This window comes from Sander lucioperca, chromosome 4, assembly GCF_008315115.2.
Source record: "Sander lucioperca isolate FBNREF2018 chromosome 4, SLUC_FBN_1.2, whole genome shotgun sequence".
Taxonomy (NCBI): Eukaryota; Metazoa; Chordata; class Actinopteri; order Perciformes; family Percidae; genus Sander; species Sander lucioperca.
Window position 1 is genome coordinate 23,832,203 of NC_050176.1, and position 25,000 is coordinate 23,857,202.

The following is a 25,000-nucleotide window of genomic DNA, read 5'->3' on the forward strand; positions in this document are numbered from 1 at the left end:
CACACCTCCCTGTAAGACCAGCACGCCCAGAATGCACCTGAACACACCTCCCTGTAAGACCAGCACGCCCAGAATGTACCTGAACACACCTCCCTGTAAGACCAGCACGCCCAGAATGCACCTGAACACACCTCCCTGCAAGACCAGCACGCCCAGAATGCACCTGAACACACCTCCCTGTAAGACCAGCACGCCCAGAATGCACCTGAACACACCTCCCTGTAAGACCAGCACGCCCAGAATGCACCTGAACACTCCTCCCTGTAACACCAGCACGCCCAGAATGCACCTGAACACACAGATGGGCGCATGTGCATTTGGTATTTAAACGACGCGGGCGCTGGACGGTCTTAAACTAGCAAAGACACTTGCGTTGGGCTTTGCGCTGCGCCGGGTGCAGGATAGGGCCCTTAAACTGAAAATTACTAATAGTCTCTTATTGTATGTATACATGTGTGTGTTCATGTATATGTACAACAAACTTGGATGCAGTCCTTTCAGTGCAAAACATCAGCAAAAGTGCAAAACAGGTGACTAAATTAACATTGATGGAACATGGAACGATGGACCCTAATCGCACTAAACGGGCGCCGTCTGGACTACAAAGCTGAAAGGGGAGGGACCAGGGGACGTCGACCAGCAGCTGATTGGACGAACACGTCACGTGGGTCTGGCTGCTCCCGGATTTCACAACCGACCATTAATGGCGGCTCGTTCAGAACACGATCTCTCGTATTTTACTAAAATAGTTCACCGAAACGTGTATCTGAAAACATTTTAAGAGAGAAATAGGCCGTGCAAGTTGCTGAATCTGTCTTCATTTCAGATCGACAAAGGTCAGTTTGAAAGATTTTCGTCAGATTTTGAGAAACGGCGAGCAAAAGTGTCCCTTTTGGGACAATACTAACCATCCAAAGCGGGCACTACGGCAGTAAGTGGTCAGTGCACGTTAGCGCTGTACTGATGGAAGAATATGCCGAATGAGACACAGCCTGAGATTCGGACAGTGCTTCTCTGACGGAGAATGTTTTTAAATCCCACCTGTGAGCTCTGAATGTGTAGATGGGCTCCACGTCTAAAGCAGCACACCTGGAGGATTAAAGAAAAGACAATGAATCAACGTTAGAAAAACAGAAACGACAGCCTGTCCTCTAACGTCGGCCTGTTTCAGATTAAAGGTCCCATATCGTGCTCCTTTTTAAGTTCATGCTCGTACGGTATTTTGGGGTTTCTACTTAAAAACATGGTGACATGCTCTAACGTTCAAAAAACATTTTATTTTTCTCATACTGTCTTGAATATACACCCAAGTCTCGTGGTGGTGATTACGAATTTTAATGTAATGTATTTAAATGGGAAGCATGTTTCGTGATCACAGCACGACAACGGTAGGGAGTAGTATGACAAGCCAAAAACCGTCCTGTTGTTGTCGCGGGCGTGTGGCGGTAAATTTCCCCGTTAAGGCCGCGTGTGGCGGTCTGTCCTGTTGTTGTCGCGGGCGTGTGGCGTTAAATTTCCCCGTTGTGGCTGCGTGTGGCGGTCTGTCGGACCGTCCTGTTGTTGTCGCGGGCGTGTGGCGTTAAATTTCCCCGTTGTGGCCGCGTGTGGCGGTCCGTCCTGTTGTTGTCGCGGGCGTGTGGCATTTAATTTCCCCGTTGTGGCCGCGTGTGGCGGTCTGTCGGACCGTCCTGTTGTTGTCGCGGGCGTGTGGTGTTTAATTTCCCCGTTAAGGCCGCGTGTGGCGGTGCGTCCTGTTGTTGTCGTGGGCGTGTGGCGTTTAATTTCCCCATTAAGGCCGCGTATGGCGGTCCGTCCTGTTGTTGTCGCGGGCGTGTGGCGTTAAATTTCCCCGTTGTGGCCGCGTGTGGCGGTCTGTCCTGTTGTTGTCGCGGGCGTGTGGCGTTAAATTTCCCCATTAAGGCCGCGTGTGGCGGTCCGTCCTGTTGTTGTCGCGGGCGTGTGGCGTTAAATTTCCCCGTTGTGGCCGCGTGTGGCGGTGCGTCCTGTTGTTGTCGCGGGCGTGTGGCGTTAAATTTCCCCGTTGTGGCCACGTGTGGCGGTCCGTCCTGTTGTTGTCGCGGGCGTGTGGCGTTTAATTTCCCCGTTAAGGCCGCGTGTGGCGGTGCGTCCTGTTGTTGTCGCGGGCGTGTGGCGTTAAATTTCCCCGTTGTGGCCGCGTGTGGCGGTGCGTCCTGTTGTTGTCGCGGGCGTGTGGCGTTAAATTTCCCCGTTGTGGCCACGTGTGGCGGTGCGTCCTGTTGTTGTCGCGGGCGTGTGGCGTTTAATTTCCCCGTTAAGGCCGCGTGTGGCGGTGCGTCCTGTTGTTGTCGTGGGCGTGTGGCGTTTAATTTCCCCATTAAGGCCGCGTGTGGCGGTCCGTCCTGTTGTTGTCGCGGGCGTGTGGCGTTAAATTTCCCCATTAAGGCCGCGTGTGGCGGTCCGTCCTGTTGTTGTCGCGGGCGTGTGGCGTTAAATTTCCCCGTTGTGGCCACGTGTGGCGGTGCGTCCTGTTGTTGTCGCGGGCGTGTGGCGTTAAATTTCCCCGTTGTGGCCGCGTGTGGCGGTGCGTCCTGTTGTTGTCGCGGGCGTGTGGCGTTAAATTTCCCCATTGTGGTCGCGTGTGGCGGTCCGTCCTGTTGTTGTCGCGGGTGTGTGGCGTTTAATTTCCCCGTTCGAACCGAACCCTACGCTTGCACTACGCGCGCTACGCTGGTCGCCGTAATGACGGCGCCATTGATTACGGGAAGGTGTTTACGTAGGTGGAGCGTTCAATGCTAGCCTGTTGTGACATCACAGCCGTACAAGATGTCCTGAGTGACATCACAGTTTCTGAATAAGGGCGGTGTGCATTAACCTGACTCCGCCAGATGGATCGCTTCGCATTTGCTCGGCATATCCATCTGGGAACTTTCCGTTGGAGAACGTTTGGGAAGGGGCGAAAATCCTGGTTAGCTGATTGGATAAACCATCTGTCTATCACCACCTATGTTGGTGATGGACGGGCCAAATCAACCAACCAGATCAACGATATATCAAACTCTTGCCGAAACCAGTCGGGAGAAGAGCAACAACATCTTTTCCTCTGAGAAAAGCCTCCAGTGCCGTTAGCTCTTCTTTCAATGAAGGAATACTTTCTAATTCGGATAAAACTTGCGTGACAGCTACGCTCATCTCATCCGTGGAAGCCGCCAGTCGCTTCTCGTTGCGTCACACCTAAACCCGCCTCAAAACCAACGCTGATTGGTCGGTTGTTTTGGCGAACGGCTCCAAATGTTCTCTGTCTCAAGATGTCAGACTGATCTGCGAGTGGAAAACTGGAGCTCGCCAGATCAGGACGGGCTCAAAAATGTTACAAAATGCCACATTGTAGCCTAATAAGATCAGAATCTGCATTTTAACTTTTTAAAAATGTATCCATCGCTGTTGCAGGCTTACGGCGATGATCTCGGCCCTACCGCTTACATCCAGCGATGTGCGTGAAAGGTGGCGGTGATTCCATCGTCTTAAATCAACAAGGTCATTATTGCGCTACACTGCCACCTACTGACACGGAATAATATTTAATATCTCTGCCAGTCATCACATTGCTAGCGCCCTATGATTTCCGCGATGCGGAAAACGTGGACGGAATCGCGGAATTTACACATTAAAAGGGAATTCTGTTATACACGTGGAATCGCACGGAATTTGCATATATTTTGTTGACATATTAAATAAACAATTTTTTTTTTACTTCCTTCCTTCTCATTTTTCAGTTTAAAACAACAAGCGGAGACAGGTCCCTACCTAAACCGTGGCCAAATGGCACAGCCTGTCGCCTAGTAACCATACGTCATCACGTTCACGTTGAGTTTGTTGCGAGGGGAAAAATGCGGAAGCGAGTGGCGCCTCCCGACAACCATTTGAGATCAAGAGTTCATCTCAAGAATAAAGCTAAATCTCCAGCGGGAAAGTCCCTCCAGGTTACCATGGAGGCAACGACTACATCAACAGATGCAAGGCGAGAGTTTGGGGGAGATGTTGTTGCAGCGTGTGCTGAAGCTGACGTACCGCTAGAGAACATGAAGAGGATGCGTCCGTTTGTTGTTAAACGCTGCACGCAGAGAGGCAGACCCGCCTGCCGCCGGTCTTTGACCAGCGCACGCAGGAAGTGCTGCGAGAGATCCGTGGAAATAACATCTTGGTTGTTGTCGACGAAACCGAGATCTCAGTGTCCTCAACGTCGTTATAGGTGAGCATCCAGAGCTTTTATTTAGGTCATTTTGAATGTGCTTTGTTGAATATATTAACAGTTTCAATAAAAAAAGCTGAACTGTGAGTTTTTAAAGGTCAATACTGCTGAGAAGTGAAGAGAAATCAAGCAGATCCGAAAAAATCCGAAAGGGCTAAAAATAAATCCGAAAACGGATTTCATAGGGCCCTACGTTGCAGGCACAGATGCACAACAATGGCAAATTATTTGCAGTAACTCAATAAAAAAAATGTAGTTGGATCAATTCAGTAAAATTGGATAATTTCCGGTGGTTGGTTATCACTGGTATATGGGACCTTTAATGCAGCTGGTGTAAATGGACAGTTTGTGAATGAACGATGGATATGTTAAAAGCCTGACTTCTTGGCGGGCGCCGTCTTCTGGAGGTTCCACAGTTTGAGGGTGTGATCCTCGGAGGCGGTGACGAGGACGGGCTCCACCGGGTGGAAGGCCAGACTCCGCACCGAGTCAAAGTGGCTCCGCAGGGTGAACTTTGGGTTCCAGGTCTTCCTCAGGGCGTCCTGGCTGCTGGAGATCTACAGGGGGGAGGGAGGGAGGGATGGAGGGAGGCAGGAAAGGAGAGAGGGAGGGAGGGAGAGGAGAGGAGAGGAGAGGAGAGGAGAGGAGAGAGGGAGAGGAGGGAGGGAGAGGAGGGAGGGAGGGAGGGAGGGAGAGGAGGGAAGGAGGCAGGAAAGGAGAGAGGGAGGGAGGGAGGGACGGAGGGATGGAGGGACGGAGGGAGGGAGAGGAGGCAGGAAAGGAGAGAGGGAGGGAGGGAGAGGAGAGGAGAGGAGAGGAGAGGAGAGGAGAGGAGGGAGGGAGGGAGGGAGGGAGAGGAGGGAAGGAGGCAGGAAAGGAGAGAGGGAGGGAGGGAGGGACGGAGGGATGGAGGGACGGAGGGAGGGAGAGGAGGCAGGAAAGGAGAGAGGGAGGGAGGGAGAGGAGAGGAGAGGAGAGGAGAGGAGAGGAGAGGAGAGGAGAGGAGAGGAGAGGAGAGGAGAGGAGAGGAGAGGAGAGGAGGGAGGGAGAGGAGGGAGGGAGAGGAGGGAGGGAGGGAGAGGAGGGAAGGAGGCAGGAAAGGAGAGAGGGAGGGAGGGAGGGACGGAGGGATGGAGGGACGGAGGGAGGGAGAGGAGAGGAGAGGAGAGGGAGGGAGGGAGGGAGAGGAGAGGAGAGGAGAGGAGAGGAGAGGAGAGGAGGGAGGGAGGCAGGAAAGGAGAGAGGGAGGGATGAAGGGAGGGAGGGAGGCAGGAAAGGAGAGAGGGAGGGAGGGAGGGACAAAGGGAGGGAGGGATAGAGGGATGGATGGAGGGAGGCAGGAAAGGAGGGAGGGATGGAGGGAGGGACAAAGGGATGATGGGAGGGAGGGACAGAGGGATGGACGGAGGGAGGAATGAAAGGAGGGAGGGATGGAGGGAGGTACAAAGGGAGGGAGGAAAGGAGGGAGGGACAGAAGGATGGACGGAGGGAGGCAGGGAGGGAGGGATGGAGGGAGGGACAAAGGGAGGGAGGAAGGGACAGAGGGAGGGATGGAGGGACAGACAAAAGGATGATGGGAGGGAGGGACAGAGGGATGGACGGAGGGAGGAATGAAAGGAGGGAAGGATGGAGGGAGGGACAAAGGGATGATGGGAGGGAGGGACAGAGGGACGGATGGAGGGAAGCAGGACAGGAGGGAGGGATGGAGGGAGGGACCGGGGAGGGAGGGAGGGAGGGACAAAGGGAGGAAGGGACAGAGGGATGGAGGGAGGGATAGAGGGAGGGAGGAAGGAACGGAGGGAGGGACAAAGGGATGATGGGAGGGAAGGACAGCGGGACGGACGGAGGGAGGAATGAAAGGAGGGAGGGATGGAGAGAGGGACAAAGGGAGGGAGGGATAGAGGGATGGACAGAGGGAGGCAGGAAAGGAGGGAAGGATGGAGGGAGGGGAGAAGGAATCAAGTGTTTTTTTAGTTGAACTATTACTGTAACTGGGATAAAAATAGCATGGTTAAGATGGAAATGCTGAAATAAAAAGCTTAAACGTGACTAGTGATCCACGCTCTCCTGCAGCAGCTGCCAGCTTCCTGCTGTTGGTTTGACTCACGTCGTACGCCAGGCTGTCGGCCTCGTTGGCGACCGTCAGTCCGGCCAGTTCTCCCAGTCCCAGCTCGTTAGAAACCGCCTCGTCCACCCGGCCCAGGATGAAAGACTTCCCCGACGACGGCAGGAAAGTCATCGCTTCTACGGACACAAAACAGGAAGCAGCTGCGTTAAAGCCATAGACATATATATATATATATATATATAATGGACCAGCAGATCCCGTGTCTCTGGACGGAGACCAGTGAAGTCTCTTTCCCGGTGATGGCTGATCGTTACTGAGCAGCCTCCAACTGAGCTTGAAGACGTAGATGTGACGTGAGCAACCTGTCTGAAAGTTGGAAGTCTTCTGGTAGCTGTGCCAAGAGAAATCTCAATCATTCCCAATCTAGCAGAGACGGAGAGCGTAGGTATATGTAAGGAGATAACATAGACACAGGCTAATTATTGATCACTGAAATGATAGTTAACATTAGTAATTAAACTTAAACAGCTAATGGAAGTCCAAACTGCCTGAGAGCTTCTCCTGTACTATACGGTAATTCCTCTACTATGAGACAGTAAGTCTCGTGGTTATGACCCAATCGTTAGCCTATTTTTATAAAAACGTCTGCTATGGAGCCATAACGTGAGCTACAAGGTAATGGAGCCTTTTATACATTGTCGTGTTTCTTTAGAAATAAACAACGGACAAATAGAGTCTTTAAACTCTTCAGATGTAAAGTTATTCTCTGTCAAAGTGACGTCAGAATGAATGGCAGTCAATGGGATGCTAACGGGAGCTGATGGCTTGGTAGCATCAAAATGGCGCCATAGGAGCTACGCGGTCCGAGGAGAAGCTGACCCCGTTGGTTAAAGCCTACTACACACCGGGCCAATAATCGGCCGTCTGACAGTCTGGCGAGGTCGGTGACTCGAGTCTGTTCGGTGTGTTCGTGCCGTCGTCCGTCCGAGGGGCCGTCGGCTTTCATTTGGGCTGATTTGACATGTCTAATCGGCGGGGCGGGCTCTGCCGGCAGTCGGACTCAATGACCCATCTGATTGGTGGAGAGCTAACCAGGAAACGGAGAGCGGGATGAGCGTGACTAGAGTCTCTCAAAATCTGATGAAAATCTTTTAAACTGACCTTTGTTGATCTGAAATGAAGACAGATTCAGCAACTGCACGGCCTATTTCTCGCTTAAAATGTTTCCAGAAACACGTTTCGGTGAACTATTTTAGTCCAATATGAGATCGTATTCTGAACGAGCCGCCATGAAAGTCTGGCTGTGATTTCCTGGAGAAACCAGACCCACGTGACGCGTTCGTCCAATCAGCTGCCGGTTTTCTATTTGGGGAGACAATCCAGATTAGCGCCGCCTGCTGTTATGGAGACGTATTACGTCTCGTCTCTTCGGTGTGTTCTGAGGAACGTTTTGGACCAACTCGGGGACACTGATCAGTCACACTGGCTTTACTGCCGACGGCCGGCCGTCTGGTTGGTGTGTAACGGCCTTAAGAGACAGACTGATAATTTATTAATTTCTAATTCATTTCTAATTTATACTCTATATTGATCCCCAATGGGGAAATTACAATTTACACTCTGTTGTTATTACACACTACATACAGGCCTGATACACACACACACACACACACACACACACACACACACACACACACACACACACAAGTTTGTTTCACTATCTTTGTGGGGACCCGTCATTGACATAATGCATTCCCTAGCCCCTTACCCTAACCTTAACCATCACCACTAAATGCCTAACCTTAACCCTTACCCTCACCCTAACCATAACCTAATTCTAACCCTAATCCTAAAACCAAGTCTTAACCCTCAAACAGACCTTTAACCTGGTGGGGTCCAACATTTTGGCCCTCATAAGGCTGTCGGGACCCCACAAGTATACTGGACTCCTCGGTTTTTGGACCCCATGAATATAGTTAAACAAGAACAAACACACACACACACACACACACACACACACACACACACACACACACACACTGCAAATGTTTTAAAAGAAGGCGGACAGGTTACCGTCTTCGGGGCGTCCCAGTTCGTGCTCATTGAGTCTGGGGACCGCTGGGCGGGACGGGGGCGTTACGGGCGGCTGCATGGAGGGAGGCTCCTCGGCGTCCCGCAGGTTAGCCAGCATGTCCTGCAGCTTAGACCGGTTCGGTCCTGGAGGAGGAAGAGAAGGGAGAGAGGGGAGACACAAATCAGAGGAGGAAACCGAAACATGGAGTCAGGAGGAAGAAGGGGAACAACGTAGGAAAAAGGAGTTTAGGAGAGAAAGATAGAAACAGACATTAGCACGACGAAGGGTTTAAGGTTTAAAGTTTAACTCTGTTCACAAACTGCTCTGTTGTAGTCCAGCCTTTACTTCAGAGACAAACGTGGTCACTTTGGACCACACGTTATAATGCTCACCTAGCTGCTAGCATGGCACGCCCTCATACTCTGCTTCTGACTGGCTAGTAGTCCTTACCTAGCTACTGTCAGGACACGCCCTCATACTCTGCTTCTGACTGGCTAGTAGTCCTTACCTAGCTACTGAGCATGTGATCTTACCTAGCTACTGAGCATGTGATCTTACCTAGCTACTGAGCATGTGCGACTGCCAACAAAGATGTTACAGCAGTGAGAGGTCTCACTCTGTAGCTAAAACAGAGACCTGAACACAGGGTGAAAAGAGGAGCTGCAGCAATGAGCAGTACAACTAAAATATGGTGTTTTTTGAAAATTAAACCACATAAACCTATTCTGGTACAACCTCTAAAATACAATTATGAACCTGAAAATGAGCAGAATATGAGCACTTTAAAGTTGGTGCATTCCTTTGGGACTTTTGGGAAAAGTGCAGCAAATCTACATGAAGGTGGAAAACATGAAGAAACGAAGTTGAGGAAAAAGAACCAAACCAGACGACGATATCGGCCGTTTGTTCCTCCCCTCTAATCTGACCCACAGGAGAGTTTTCCGTACTCATATCTAACGTAGCGTAATCTATCTATCTATCTATCTATCTATCTATCTATCTATCTATCTATCTGTCTCTTTCCACTTTTCCAATCATCACAACTCTAGGTTTCGACTCGAGGTCGACCTTTCTGTTAAAGAGTAAGATCCTTTTTTTAAACATAAAAACATCCGCCAAATTACGTTCGCTAAACCCACCAGACTCCATGTAAATAAACAGTCATTTTAGCATCATAAAATACACTTCATTCACAGTCGACAGAAACAAAATAAAACTATCAAAAGCCGTTTTGGGTCGTCTTTCCACTTTAACCAACCATCACAATGCTAGTTTTGGTTGAAATAAACACACAGTTTACCGATTTCCATGTGAAAATATGGTGGCTCTAAACACGCTAAAAGTATTGTTTTTTTAAATGGAGTCTGGTGGGTTTAGCGCTAGCGACTTCAGAGCTGTTTCTGGTTAAACAGAAAGGTCTCAAAGAGGTTTTAAAAAGTCTATCTCTGTAGGGATCCTTTCCATAATGTTGTCAGACACTTAGAATAATAATCTGAGTCTGTCAGCGGCAACAACAGAACTTCTAGTGGACCATATTGACGCTGAACATTTGTCTCGTAGCGTTACATTGCAGCCTGGTCTGTGGCTGCCGGTTACAGCGTTAACGCTTAACACTGGACCAGTTTAAAGATTGTTGTTCCCATCAGTCACTTAAACCCATAAACATAGGAAAATAGGGTCCATGTTGAAAAAGGGCCCCTATGGAATCTGTCTTATAGCTTTTTTTCAGATTCTCAATTTCGCGAATCCATCAATCCATCATCCTGTTATCACAGAAACTATTGGGCTCTACATTAAACCAAAGAATAGACTGAGAGGAGAGAAAACAGAAAAAACAAAGAGAGTCAGGGGAACAGAAACTACAAAGAGGATGAGGAGAGAGGTTCAGGACTTACTCTTCACCCCCTTCTTGCCCTTGCGTTCCTTCCTGTACTGCTCCTTGAGCTGGGCGATCAGTCCCTGGTCCACGTCCCAGGACAGTTCCCCTCCAGGGGAGGGGTCATCCTTCTCTGCAGGCCAGCAGGGGAGAGAAAGGAGGAGTTAACAATAGGCGTTAACCTGAAATCTTTGTATTAGGCTACATTAACATCGCTATGTTTTAGTTTTTAAGTGTTAAAGGAGAATTCCGGTCAATTTCAACACGTAGCTCTGTTGTTTGGAAATGTGGAGTGCTGGCAGTAGCAAAAAAACCCGAAAACAATCGGTGCTGCCTACACCGTGTTATCCCCCTTCTAGCGTTAGCACCCAACAGGCTTAAACAGGGCTAGTTTTAAACATGTTTTTAAGTCTCTAAACATGCTCAAAATGTCATTACAAGTGCCTACCCATGTGAAGTGATTCCTTCTGCACCAAAATTATATTTTATTTTTATTCAGGAATTCAACTGTCTGTCATCTAACTGTACGTACGCTCGCTCGTTAGCCGCTGAACCGCAGCAGCGTGCAGGCAGAGCGAGCAGCCGCCAGCTGTTGATCCGTGCAGGACTTCACCGTGAGCGGACTGTTTAGAGACCATGTGACCGGCAGGTAACGTTAACTGGTCCCTATACGCAAATATCATAAATGATAGGGAACCCAGCAACGGCCATGATGAGCTTCTCCTCCTTTTTCTCTGAACTAATGTTTTGGTAGGAACCAAAGTTTACATCGTATGTTTCTCTGGGATCAGCCAGCGTGAAGGACGTCTATATTCTGACTGGTTGCCGCTGAACCGCGTCATAGCTCATTACCATAAAGTTGACCTACTTTCAACTTTCTGATTGATGCTCCGGTCGCTCAAAACGCTCAAAACGCTCAAAACGCCCAAAACGTGACGCCAACAGATCTGCCGCTCCTTGCAGCTGAGAGAAGCAGCTTCCATTGAAAATGAATGACTTCCTGTATCGTTAGAAGATCAAGTCGGCGGCGGTGTGGACGTACGGGAAACCATAAAATACAAATAAAAACTCAATAAAATCATGAACTCAAGTGTCATTATGAAACAAATATAACAAACACAAAATGTTGGTCTGTACAGCAGCTGTTAGTTATATGTAGTTTGCTGCTAGCATGCAGCCTGACGTCTGAAATACCAAACCTTCCTACATACGTTGCAAAACGCTTTGTCTGCATCACGTAAAACTGCAGTAATCCAGCGGTATTACCCAGTCCTCCCAGTACCTGCAGAGACCTTTTTGCTTTTTAGCTACGTGTTCTTTTGGTCCCAGGACACCAGCCTGAGCCTCCATTTCAACAATGAATGAATGAAAAATAGCAATGCGTGTTATCAAAATCTGCGCCTAGCCGCCTACATAGTCCTACGTGGCCCTACGTGGCCCTACGTAGGCCTACGTAGGGCCACGTACTGTTGCAGCCAGTTAGTAGCCGATGTGAGCTAGTGAGTTAGTAGCCGATATGAGCCTACGTAGGCCTACGTAGGCCTGAATGAATGAAAAATAGCAATGCGTGTTATCAAAATCTGCGCCTAGCCGCCTACGTACTACGTACTGTTGCAGCCAGTTAGTAGCCGATGTGAGCTAGTAGCCGATATGAGCCTACGTAGGCCTACATAGGCCTGAATGAATGAAAAATAGCAATCCGTGTTATCACGTACTGTTGCAGCCAGTTAGTAGCCGATGTGAGCTAGTGAGTTAGTAGCCGATATGAGCCTACGTAGGCCTATGCGGCCACATAGGCCTACATAGGCCTGAATGAATGAAAAATAGCAATGCGTGTTATCAAAATCTGCGCCTAGCCACCTACGTAAGCCCTACGTAGGGCCTACGTACTGTTGCAGCCAGTTAGTAGCCGATGTGAGCTAGTAGCCGATATGAGCCTACGTAGGCCTATGCGGCCACGTAGGCCTACATAGGCCTGAATGAATGAAAAATAGCAATGCGTGTTATCAAAATCTGCGCCTAGCCACCTACGTAAGCCCTACGTAGGGCCTACGTACTGTTGCAGCCAGTTAGTAGCCGATGTGAGCTAGTAGCCGATATGAGCCTACGTAGGCCTATGCGGCCACGTAGGCCTACATAGGCCTGAATGAATGAAAAAATAGCAATGCGTGTTATCAAAATCTGCGCCTAGCCGCCTACGTAGGCCTACGTGGCCCTACGTAGGGCCACGTACTGTTGCAGCCAGTTAGTAGCCGATGTGAGCTAGTGAGTTAGTAGCCGATATGAGCCTACGTAGGCCAACGCGGCCACCTAGGCCTACATAGGCCTGAATGAATGAAAAATAGCAATGCGTGTTATCAAAATCCGCGCCTAGCCTAGTTAGTAACCGATGTGAGCTGGTTGCAGGACGACCCAATGACCATGAAAAGATTTTAATGTTCTATCAGACTAGAACTACTCGACAGTCTGCTCTTGAGACTTTGCTCTAATTTTCGGGACAATTAGGGCAGGATTCGGGATTCGGGACAACTGCTTGGATTTCGGGACTGTCTGGTCCTGTCTGGAATTTTTTGGGACGTCTGGTCACCCTATTGTGAGTGGCAGCACAAGGCCGCTAGCTTCTGCACCGTCTATATATATATAAAAACACTCTTTACAAGATAAAGGTCCCAGCAGCCCCCGCAGTTTACACTAAATCCCCCTTCTTTTTTGTACTGTTTCTTAGCAACGCACTCAGTGCCGTTGGACCAATGACAAAGGCTTCCCCCCACGCAGCTGGTGACTCAGACACACAGAAGAGGCGTTTAAAAACCACCGAGAGGGGAAGCCTCTGTGGACCTCTCTCTGCATCTTTTCTATTTACAGACTGGAGATGGTCAGCGTAACGCTTATCAGTTCAATTTTCTAAGCACAAACGGACATTTGGAAAAACAGAAAAATGGGTTCACTTCAAATATCCAATTTTTAAATTATTTTCCGCCTTGACAAATTAAAAAATTGGATCTTTAAATTGTTTTTCCAATTTTCTGTTTTTTATTCAGAGGATCAGAAATTGAGAAAATTACAAGTCATCTCCCATTCCCTTTAAAAGCCAGGCGTGTTTGGACCTTGGAGCATTGCTGTTATGATGGTGGATTTACACCGTAATATTTTTATTTGTAATCTTCTGCATGTGTGTGTGCTGCTGTGCGTCCCTGTGTGTGTAACAAGCATAGTGTGCGTGCTGTGCACGAGCCTAGGAGCATTTTACTAATGCTCTGTTAAAATAACAATGAAATGCTGCGTTATTGACTTTAGACCAGGTTTTTGTTGGTCAATGGTGCCATCACTTCCCGCTGTCTCAAGATAGCAATACTCCCAGAATGCACCTGAACACACCTCCCTGTAAGACCAGCACGCCTAGAATGCACCTGAACACACCTCCCTGTAAGACCAGCACACCCAGAATGCACCTGAACACACCTCCCTGTAAGACCAGCACGCCCAGAATGCACCTGAACACACCTCCCTGTAAGACCAGCACGCCCAGAATGCACCTGAACACACCTCCCTGTAACACCAGCACGCCCAGAATGCACCTGAACACACCTCCCTGTAAGACCAGCACGCCCAGAATGCACCTGAACACACCTCCCTGTAAGACCAGCACGCCCAGAATGCACCTGAACACACCTCCCTGTAAGACCAGCACGCCCAGAATGCACCTGAACACACCTCCCTGTAAGACCAGCACGCCTAGAATGCACCTGAACACACCTCCCTGTAAGACCAGCACGCCTAGAATGCACCTGAACACACCTCCCTGTAAGACCAGCACGCCCAGAATGTACCTGAACACACCTCCCTGTAAGACCAGCACGCCCAGAATGCACCTGAACACACCTCCCTGTAAGACCAGCACGCCCAGAATGCACCTGAACACACCTCCCTGTAAGACCAGCATGCCCAGAATGCACCTGAACACACCTCCCTGTAAGACCAGCACGCCCAGAATGCACCTGAACACACCTCCCTGTAAGACCAGCACGCCCAGAATGCACCTGAACACACCTCCCTGTAAGACCAGCACGCCCAGAATGCACCTGAACACACCTCCCTGTAAGACCAGCACGCCCAGAATGCACCTGAACACACCTCCCTGTAAGACCAGCATGCCCAGAATGCACCTGAACACACCTCCCTGTAAGACCAGCACGCCCAGAATGCACCTGAACACACCTCCCTGTAAGACCAGCATGCCCAGAATGCACCTGAACACACCTCCCTGTAAGACCAGCACGCCCAGAATGCACCTGAACACACCTCCCTGTAAGACCAGCACGCCCAGAATGCACCTGAACACACCTCCCTGTAAGACCAGCACGCCCAGAATGCACCTGAACACACCTCCCTGTAAGACCAGCACGCCCAGAATGCACCTGAACACACCTCCCTGTAAGACCAGCACGCCTAGAATGCACCTGAACACACCTCCCTGTAAGACCAGCACGCCCAGAATGCACCTGAACACACCTCCCTGTAAGACCAGCACGCCCAGAATGCACCTGAACACACCTCCCTGTAAGACCCATGGGCCACAGATGGGTGCAGGTGCATTTGCTATTTAAACGACGTGGACGCTGGAAATTGACAACTGCGTCGGTCTGAAACTAGCAAAGACACTTGTGTCAGGCTTTGTGCTGCGCTGCACCGGGTGCAAGATAGGACTCTAGAAATGTAACTGTAGCAAACATCTCACTATCACTAACCTTATCCACATTCATATTTAGATGCAACAAATTATGTATCCAGCTACGAAAAGCCTGGAAGCCGAAAGTTAGGACGGAAGTACAAAGAGTCGTTGCAATGGAGATGATACACCGTCCCGTCTCGTCTCGTCGGCGTGAAACTGGCAGCTGTCAGAACGCTGCAGAAGGACGCGTCGCAAGAAGTTTCGTCTCTTACGTCTTCGTGGCGAATCTTTGGTCTGACCTGGGCGTAAGAACTGGATCAATTGGCTCATTATCACGCCGTAAAAAGGCAGACGAGGGCCGACCGCGGTGCGGGACACACCGCACAAACTAGGGCGACTGGCTCCTTGGTGCATCAGGGCCTTGAGACCAGTACCGTACTTTTGATTTAACCCTCCTGTTGACCTCGGGTCAAATTTGAGCCGTTTACAAAAACTTTCTATATCCAGTGTTTGGAATAACGCCGTTTAAAAGAACGCCGTTAGGTAACGACGTTATTCTTTCGGTAACGGGGTAATCTAACGAATTACTTTTCCCGTCGTTACAACGCCGTTAACGTTACTGGACGTTAAATGTGGTGCGTTACTATGCATTGATTGAATAAACTGTGTAATCCGAACGCACCCCTGGCCCACAGCTAGTGAGGAGGTGGGTTAATAACGAGGTAAGCCATTATGATTGGCTAAGGCAGAGTCATGTTTCATATGGTAGCCAATCAGAGCCAGTGTTTTTACACACATGCCAACACACGACACGCGCCGCACGCACGCACGCACGCACACACACACAACAGCTAAACAGAGATTCGATGAAGCAGCAGAGATGGCGAGTCAGGAGCAATCCGATGACAAGTTGGCGTTTTCAAGGTGGAGATATAAGCACTACTTAAAATTAATTGTGGTCAAAGGCGAGAACGTGCACGTAATGTGTACATTATGTCCAGGAGAGAAGACTTTGTCGACATCCGTTGTAAGCAACTCTAATTTAACGAAGCATCTCACAACGCTAGTGGCCAAAACCAGCGATACCTGCACCAGAGAGGATAGCTCGCCGTCCACTAGCAAAGAAGGACTCGGAGCAAAGTCCTCCAAGCAGCAGAAGATAGATCTCTCTGCCTCACAACAAAAAAACTGCTAAAAAAAAAATCAAAATTCTTTGACATATAGCAACTTTTTTTTAACAGTAACGCAAATAGTTACTTTCCCTGGTAACGAGTTACTTTTATCATAGAGTAATTCAGTTACTGACTCACACACAAGTAGTGAGTAACTATAACTAATTACTTTTTTAAAGTAACGTTCCCAACACTGTCTATATCAGAACTATGACAAAAGAACGTTGAAAAAAGTGACAGATGTTGGAAAAAATCTACAAAAATGTGTACACGTATATATTGTGTGTTTTTTATTGTGATATGGATCCTCCTGGGTCGGAAATAAAGTTTATATATAGCTTATATTCATAAAAAAAAAAAGAAAAAAAAGTTAACAACTGGCCTAACTCCGTGTCTTGTCTCGACGTCTCACCCCACTCTCCGCTGTCCTCCCCGCTCCGAGACTCCGGCGATCCGTCCAGCTCGTCGGGACTCGCCAAGAAGTCGAAACCCTTCAGAGCCTCCTCCGTGTCGGGGTCGTCGCTGAGCTCCGACGCCGAGGAAGACGGCGTGGACGGCTGTTTCTTCCTCACCATCTGTTGGCACAAAGGTACAAAAGGAAGGAGGAGGAAGATTATTACAAAATCTGCCTCTTAATGTCAACAACAGGGTAGTCAAACTCAGTTTCCCAGAGGGCCACACTGGAAAATGAGAATCACATCAAAGGCCAGACATGTAGAGATTATTGACATTGCTCTCATTTAAAAGAAAAAGTCAAATATTTTGACTGTATTATTGCACGTCTCAGATACTGTAGTCTTCTCACTTACATTTTGGTCCTCATAAAGCCCCCAAAAAAGTTCGGCAAAAAACGTCTTCAGCCAGCGACAAATACATTGAAAAAAAACACAAAAAAAGTTGGAAAAAGGCTGAAAAAAAGCACCAAAATTGTCTGAAAAAGTGACAGAAACATCAGAAAGTGACAGAAACATTGTACAAAGCGCCAAAACATTGAGTAAAGCAAAAAGTGCCTAAAGCATTGAAAAGAAAACGCATAAACCGCCAGAAAAGGAGTCAAAAATGTAAAAAAAAGCGACAAACTAAGTGGGCCTGAATTCATTGTCAACCTAAATTGAAATGCGGGCCGGATCAAAACCTGCGAGCGGCCGGATTTGGCCCTCGGGCCTCGAGTTTGACACGTGTGCGTCGTTATATTTCCTGATGTTGTTGACCACGTGTGTCAAACTCGAGGCCCGAGGGCCAAATCCGGCCGCTCGCAGGTTTTGATCCGGCCCGCATTTCAATTTAGGTTGACAATGAATTCAGGCCCACTTAGTTTGTCGCTTTTTTTTTTTACATTTTTGACTCCTTTTCTGGCGGTTTATGCGTTTTCTTTTCAATGCCTTTAGGCACTTTTTGCTTTACTCAATGTTTCTGTCACTTTTTCAGACAATTTTGACGCCTTTTTTCAACTTTTTTGGGGGCTTTATGAGGACCGAAATCTAAGTGAGAAGACTGCATTTAAGAGAAAAAGTCAACTATTTTGATGACATTGCATGTCTCAGATACTGTAGTCTTCTTACTTACATTTTGGTCCTCATAAAGCCCCCAAAAAAGTTCGGCAAAAAACGTCCTCAGCCAGCGACAAATACATTGAAAAAACCGCCAAAAAAGTTGGAAAAAGGCGTCAAAATTGTCTGAAAAAATATCAGAAAGTGCCAAAAACATTGTACAAAGCGCCAAAAACTTCCGAAAAAGTGGCAGGTAAGTGTTTTAAAAATGGCTATTTTGAGGCTAGCATCAAAGTGTCCCTAGCACTCCCATTCAAAAGGCCATTTGACCCAAAACAAAAAATACAGTCAATCTTAAAAGTGGCGCTTCCACAAAAGTTTGACTCGTGTACATACACAAAATGACCCTAGGTTGCATTTTGCCGAGAGTTACGCTTAAAGTTAGACTCAATGTTTTCTGTTGAGATGCTGAAGCATTGACGTCGTGCTATTATTGTAATAAGCTAGTTTGGATTTCGCAGTAGACACACTGTACAGAGTTTTCGTTTTAATTAAGTTTGAACTGATTCCAAACTTTGGACACTTTCTGTCGTTTTCTCCAGCCCGTCTCTTCTCTTAGCCCCGCACTATATAAGGCTTCTTTCTTTATTTTGTAATCTGCGCCGTCTGAGCGTTACTGAGCAGCCTCCAACTGAGCTTGAAGACGTAGATGTGACGTGAGCAACCTGTCTGAAAGTTGGAAGTCTTCTGGTAGCTGTGCCAAGAGAAATCTCAATCATTCCCAATCTAGCAGAGACGGAGAGCGTAGGTATATGTAAGGAGATAACATAGACACAGGCTAATTATTGATCACTAAAATGATAGTTAACATTAGTAATTACACTTAAACAGCTAATGGAAGTCCAAACTGCCTGAGAGCTTCTCCTGTACTATACGGTAATTCCTCTACTATGAGACAGTAAGTCTCGTGGTTATGACCCAATCGTTAGCCTATTTTTATAAAAACGTCTGCTACGGAGCCATAACGTGAGCTACAAGGTAATGGAGCCTTTTATACATTGTCGTGTTTCTTTAGAAATAAACAACGGACAAATAGAGTCTTTAAACTCTTCAGATGTAAAGTTATTCTCTGTCAAAGTGACGTCAAAATGAATGGCAGTCAATGGGATGCTAACGGGAGGTGATGGCTTGGTAGCATCTAAATGGCGCCATAGGAGCTACGCGGTCCGAGGAGAAGCTGACCCCGTTGGTGTCATGTGCCAGCAGCGTTAGCACCGGTGTGCGACAGTAATAATCCTCCTCCATCCGGTACAACGCTGGTAACATTGATGCATCGAGGATTTTTTTAGTTTTTTTAGTAATTTTTAGTTTCAGCCCTACTCTCTGCCTCGTAACGTTACTACTCTCCATTCCGCTATGTTGATTTGAATGGAAATGGCCTTTCTATCCATTTTATTTCTCTGGGTTTACCAGAATGAGTTTGTCAGTTGAGTGTGTGAAGGTCTTACCGTCGCCATGTCTAAGACGGTCTTGTCCCGTCCTTGGCTGTCCTCGTCCTCGTCCTCGTCGCTGAACTCCGCCGCGGCGCTCTCTATGAACTTAAAGGCCTCCAGCACGCCGGCGGCCGAGTCTGACATCTCCGGTTTACTGGACGGGAAGAGAAGCAAGCCAGTACTCAGGTTTACTGAGTAGTTTTTTAGTTTGTTTCACAGAACATGAAGTACCAGTCCTTCCAGAAAAATGCGGAGTTTTTTTGTGATTGTTGCGGGCAAAAATCCTTGATTATGCGGCACGTTTTCTTAAAAAATGCGATGGAATATGCGGGATATTTATGCAATTTTTGTGGCTGCTCTTGTGTGAAGTAAACGCAACATTTCTCAACTTTCTGCTAAGATATATGGGACTTTTATGCAACGAAAATGCGGGGATTATGAAATCATAATCATATAAGCATAAATATGCAGACTTTGGCTGATTATGCATTGAATTATGCGATCACATAATCACGTTTTTCTGGAGGGACTGTCATTTGCGCAATACGTTAGGCTATTCAGGGTTGTGCAACATGTCATTGTGCAATATGTTAGACTATTGGGGATTGTGCAATAGGTTAGTTGCGCAATACGTAGGTTATTCGGTTGTGCGTTATGTCATTTGTCCAATACGTAGTCTATCGAGGTTGGGCATTGTCAGTGCATTGTGGAATTTGTGCGATATGTAGGCTGTTGGGGTCGGGCAATATGTTAGCTGCGCAATATTGTACTGTGCAAGGGCTGTGCCACACTTATTGCGGACAATACAGCCGATTGTATGTATGTATGTTTAAGTGCCAATGAAAGGAGCAGTTAATGTGCTTATTATATGTATATGGAAGCATGTTGTGTTGCATGAGAGTATGTGTTGAGAGATATTTGTATTTCTTGTCTTCTCTGTATTCTGTGTTGTCTTTGTAACGCTGCAGAACGGACAGAGTCCAAAACTAATTTCCCTTCGGGGACAATAAAGTATATCTTATCTTATCAATAACCAAAACTGGGCTTTTTCTGAAGTTTTTGTCCATTTCAATGTTGTTGTCTTTTTTTTGTGGTTTTTGGCGGTTTTTGTGACATTTGTCTCTTTTTTTTGGGACAATTGTTTCTATGTTTTTGTTGCTTTTTAAAAGAATTCATGCAGACATGTGGCAGTAGCGCCCTAGATAGTTGGAGATCTCAACCCCAAAGTAACAGCCTTGAATGACATTGAAGAAATACAGAAGTATTAATTAAAGATTATAAATTTGACTCATTTAAAAAAATAAAAAAATTAATTTTGGGTTTCTTTCAACCAATTGTCAAAGAAAAAAATGTGGATGGTTCTATACGACTTTCACAAGTAAAATAAATGATCACTTCACTACTTTTATTCAATTTTGGAAAAATGTTGGAAAAAAACGACAAAAATGTCCCAAAAAAAATTATGAACAAAACGACAAAAATGTCCAAAAAAAATGTTGAAAAAAACGACAAAAACGTCAAAAAAAAAAAAGATCAAAAAAACCCGACAAAAAACGTCAAAAAAAAAAAAATCGATGGAAAAAACGGCAAAAATGTCCAAAGAAAAAATTTGGACATTGTATAATTGTATTTCTTCAATTTCATTTGTATTATATGGTCTGTGTGGTAGAAACCGGTGACTGCTTATATATAAAAACCAAAACCAAAGGACAAACACAGAATGTGGTGGCGAAAGCAACGGGAGCATTAAACTCCCAGCGGTGGGACTCCGGTCTCATCAGTCTTATAGTTCGTGTCCATACAGGCGTTAGTTTCACACAAGGTAAGCGTCGTTCAGAATACGATCTCATATTGGACTAAAATAGTTCACCGAAACGTGTTTCTGAAAACATTTTAAAAGAGAAATAGGCCGTGCAGTTGCTGAATCTGTCTTCATTTCAGATCAACAAAGGTCCGTTAAATCCTCCTGTTGTCCTAGGGTCAAAAATGACTAATTAAAAAAAACTAAACAAAAAGAAATTTGGGGTTTCTTTCAACCAAATTGTCAAAGAAAAAAATGTGGATGGTTCCATACGACCTTCACACGTAAAATAAATGATCACTTCACTACTTTTATTCAATTTTATTGTATTTGAAAAAATACGATAAAAATGTTGGAAAAAACCACAAAAATGTCCCAAAAAAATGATGAAAAAAATGTCCAAAAAAATGATGAAAAAAACGAAACAAATGTCCAAAAAAAATGATGAAAATGTCCCAAAAAATGATGAAAAAAATGACAAAAACGTCTCAAAAAAATGATGAAAAAAACCAAAAAAAAGTCAAAAAAAATGATGAAAAAAACCAAAAAAATGTCCAAAAAAATGTCCAAAAAAATGATGAAAATGTCCAAAAAATGATGAAAAAAATGACAAAAACCTCCCAAAAAAATGATGAAAAAAATGTCCAAAAAAATGATGAAAAAAATGACAAAAACGTCTCAAAAAAATGATGAAAAAAATGTAAAAATGTCCCAAAAAAATGATGAAAAAAATGATGAAAAAAATGTCCAAAAAAATAATGAAAAAAATAACAAAAAAATGTCCAAAAAAATGATGAAAAAAAACTAAAAAATTTTCAAAAAGATGAAAAAAAATGAAGAAAATGTCCAAAAAATGATGAAAAAAACCGGAAAAAAAGTCCCAAAAAAATGATGAAAAAAATGAAACAAATGTCCCAAAAAATGATGAAAAAAATGACAAAAACCTCCCAAAAAAAGTATGAAAAAAACTAAAAAAATGTCCCAAAAAATGATGAAAAAAACTAAAAAAAATGTCCAAAAAAATGATGAAAAAAATGTCCAAAAAAATGATGAAAATGTCCCAAAAAATGATGAAAAAAATGACAAAAACGTCTCAAAAAAATGATGAAAAAAATGACAAAAACCTCCCAAAAAAAGTATGAAAAAAACTAAAAAAATTTCCCAAAAAATGATGAAAAAAACTACAAAAAATGTCCAAAAAAATGATGAAAAAAATGTCCAAAAAAACTAAAAAATGTCCAAAAAATGATGAAAAAAATAACAAAAACCTCCCAAAAAAATGATGAAAAAAATGTCCAAAAAAATAATGAAAAAAATGTCCAAAAAAATAATGAAAAAAATAACAAAAAAATGTCCAGAAAAATGATGAAAAAAAACTAAAAAATGTTCAAAAAGATGAAAAAAATGAAGAAAATGTCCAAAAAATGATGAAAAAAAACGAAAAAAAAAGTCCCAAAAAAATGATGAAAAAAATGAAACAAATGTCCCAAAAAAATGATGAAAAAAATGACAAAAACCTCCCAAAAAAAGTATGAAAAAAACTAAAAAAAAGTCCCAAAAAATGATGAAAAAAACTAAAAAAAATGTCCAAAAAAATTATGAAAAAAAAGTCCAAAAAAATGATGAAAAAAATGTCCAAAAAATTGCTGAAAAAAACGAAATAAACGTCAACAAAAAAAACGATGAAGAAAAACGACAAAAAAAAAAACGCAGAAAAAAAACTACAAAAACGTCGGAAATAGTGACAAAAAACCTGGAAAAACATCGGGTGAAGTGACAAGACTCGAAAAGGAACAGCAAAAGAAGACGAAATTTTGACCCAGAAAAATCTAAACGTTACGTGGTCGATGGTCAGTTTAAAAGATTTTGGTCCGCTTTTGAGAGGCGCTGAGCCGAGCCGGCCGCTCCTCATTTGCATAAAGTTGGCTGAATTCACCTTTATGCAAATGAGGAGCGGGCGACTTGACGCCCGCGCTTCTCCAAAGTCCCTGCCACGCTCCCAGAATGCATTGCACGGCTGCTTCCATAGAAATTAATGGGAAGCGGGGAAATGACGCTGACAATGGACATCCCGGAAGTGGAACTTCGTGGACGTAGACTATGGTCTCTAACCTGAGCATGGCGCTGTCCCTCGGGGAGGACGCCTCGGTGCCGTTGACCATCAGTTCGCCTCTCCTCTCCGAAGGCTGGTCTCCGGAGTCTCCGGACAGACCGAGCAGCGCTCGCACTCTCTGAGACTTCACATCCAGGATGGTGTCGGTGTACCCCACCTCCTGCAGGTACCTGAGCCAGGACACGGAGACACGAGGACACGAGAGACATGAGAGACATGAGAGACACAAGTGACATGAGGGACACGGAGACACGAGGACACGAGAGACACAAGAGACATGAGGGACACGAGAGACATGAGGGACACAAGAGACATGAGGGACACGAGAGACATGAGGGACACGGAGACGGGAGAGACACGAGAGACACGAGAGGCACGAGAGACATGAGGGACACAAGAGACATGAGGGACACGAGAGACATGAGGGACACAAGAGACATGAGGGACATGAGGGACACGGAGACGGGAGAGACACGAGAGACACGAGAGGCACGAGAGACATGAGGGACACAAGAGACATGAGGGACACGAGAGACATGAGGGACACGAGAGACATGAGGGACACGGAGACGGGAGAGACACGAGAGGCACGAGAGACAAAAGAGACAGGAGAGACACGAGAGACACGAGAGACATGAGGGACAGGAGAGACATGAGGGACACGGAGACGGGAGAGACACGAGAGCCACGAGGGACACGAGAGACAAAAAAGACTGTCAGAGGAGGCTCAGGAGTCAACGTGAAGGAGAGGGTTAATGTGTGTTCATGTGTGTGTGTGTGTGTGTGTGTGTGTGTGTGTCTGTGTGTGTGTGTGTGTGTGTGTGTGTGTGTGTGTGTGTGTGTGTGTGTGAATAACAACAATCTATTGACTTCACCGGAGACTTTTCTAAACGTCCCAGTGGGCCCTGAACGCAGCTCTTCATTCTGTGTGTCAGTGCCTTGCTGTACCCGCCGAGCTACACAACGCCACGATTATATCCACACAGCGGCGTCCTTAAAGGGCCAACGCCACACGTTTACAAACTCAGACCCACTAAGTACATTTACTCAAATACTGTACTTCAGTACCAGATGTTGAGGTACTTGTACTTTACTTGAGTCTTGTCTTTTTATGCCACTTTCTACTTCTACTCCGCTACATTTCAGAGAGAAATATTGGACTTTTTACTCCACTACATTCATCTGTTACAGCTTTAGTTACTAGTTACTTTACACATTAAGATTACTGCCTACAAGTCCAGCTGAGATGATCAGACCATTAAACACACAACTGGTTGGAGAGAAAGATAGAAAGAAAGGAAAGAGAGAAAGAAAGAAAGACGGAAAGAAAGAAAGACGGAAAGAAAGAAAGAAAGAAAGAAAGAAAGAAAGACAGAAAGAAAGACGGAAAGAAAGAAAAATAGAAAGACAGAGAGAGAGAAAGAAAGACGGAAAGAAAGAAAAATAGAAAGACAGAGAGAGAGAAAGAAAGACGGAGAGAAAGAAAGAGAGAAAGAAAGACAGAAAGAGAGAAAGAACTGGTTGGATAGTTTCCTCTTTCTAAAATAGGAGGATTCTTCTTTACTTTTAATACTTTAACTACATTTTCCTGATGATACTTACAGACTCTAACTTGTACCAGAGTATTATTACAGTGTGGTATTAGTACTGTAACTTGTACCAGAGTATTGTTACAGTGTGGTATTAGTACTGTAACTTGTAACACAGTATTGTAACAGTGTGGTATTAGTACTGTAACTTGTACCAGAGTATTGTTACAGTGTGGTATTAGTACTGTAACTTGTAAAAGAGTATTGTTAGTGTGGTATTAGTACTGTAACTTGTACCAGAGTATTGTTACAGTGTGGTATTAGTACTGTAACTTGTAAAAGAGTATTGTTACAGTGTGGTATTAGTACTGTAACTTGTACCAGAGTATTGTTACAGTGTGGTATTAGTACTCTAACTTGTACCAGAGTATTGTTACAGTGTGGTATTAGTACTCTAACTTGTAACAGAGTATTGTTAAAG

The 25,000-nt window shown here is 45.6% G+C and overlaps 2 protein-coding genes and 1 long non-coding RNA gene across 4 annotated transcripts in view; 1 reads left to right on the forward strand and 2 right to left on the reverse strand.

The window, feature by feature from the left end:
• Positions 1 to 25,000, reverse strand: part of LOC116048446 (VPS10 domain-containing receptor SorCS3-like) — a 1,378,075-nt gene that overhangs the window by 518,732 nt on the left and 834,343 nt on the right. The gene's annotated exons all lie outside the window — the stretch shown is intronic.
• Positions 1 to 25,000, reverse strand: part of LOC116059799 (striatin-like) — an 80,805-nt gene that overhangs the window by 15,952 nt on the left and 39,853 nt on the right. For both annotated transcript variants that reach the window (XM_031313058.2, XM_031313057.2), the window contains exons 5-12: positions 22,990 to 23,160; positions 19,092 to 19,230; positions 16,506 to 16,668; positions 10,269 to 10,382; positions 8,373 to 8,516; positions 6,339 to 6,475; positions 4,613 to 4,788; positions 1,042 to 1,089 (exon numbers count right to left, since the gene is read on the reverse strand). In XM_031313058.2, coding sequence (XP_031168918.1) covers positions 1,042 to 1,089; positions 4,613 to 4,788; positions 6,339 to 6,475; positions 8,373 to 8,516; positions 10,269 to 10,382; positions 16,506 to 16,668; positions 19,092 to 19,230; positions 22,990 to 23,160 — 1,092 coding nt within the window. The remainder of the gene's footprint in view (positions 1 to 1,041; positions 1,090 to 4,612; positions 4,789 to 6,338; positions 6,476 to 8,372; positions 8,517 to 10,268; positions 10,383 to 16,505; positions 16,669 to 19,091; positions 19,231 to 22,989; positions 23,161 to 25,000) is intronic.
• On the forward strand, positions 9,391 to 10,065 carry LOC118494876. Its single transcript, XR_004897083.1, has 2 exons — positions 9,391 to 9,422; positions 9,646 to 10,065. It is a non-coding gene; the product is annotated as an uncharacterized LOC118494876 (long non-coding RNA).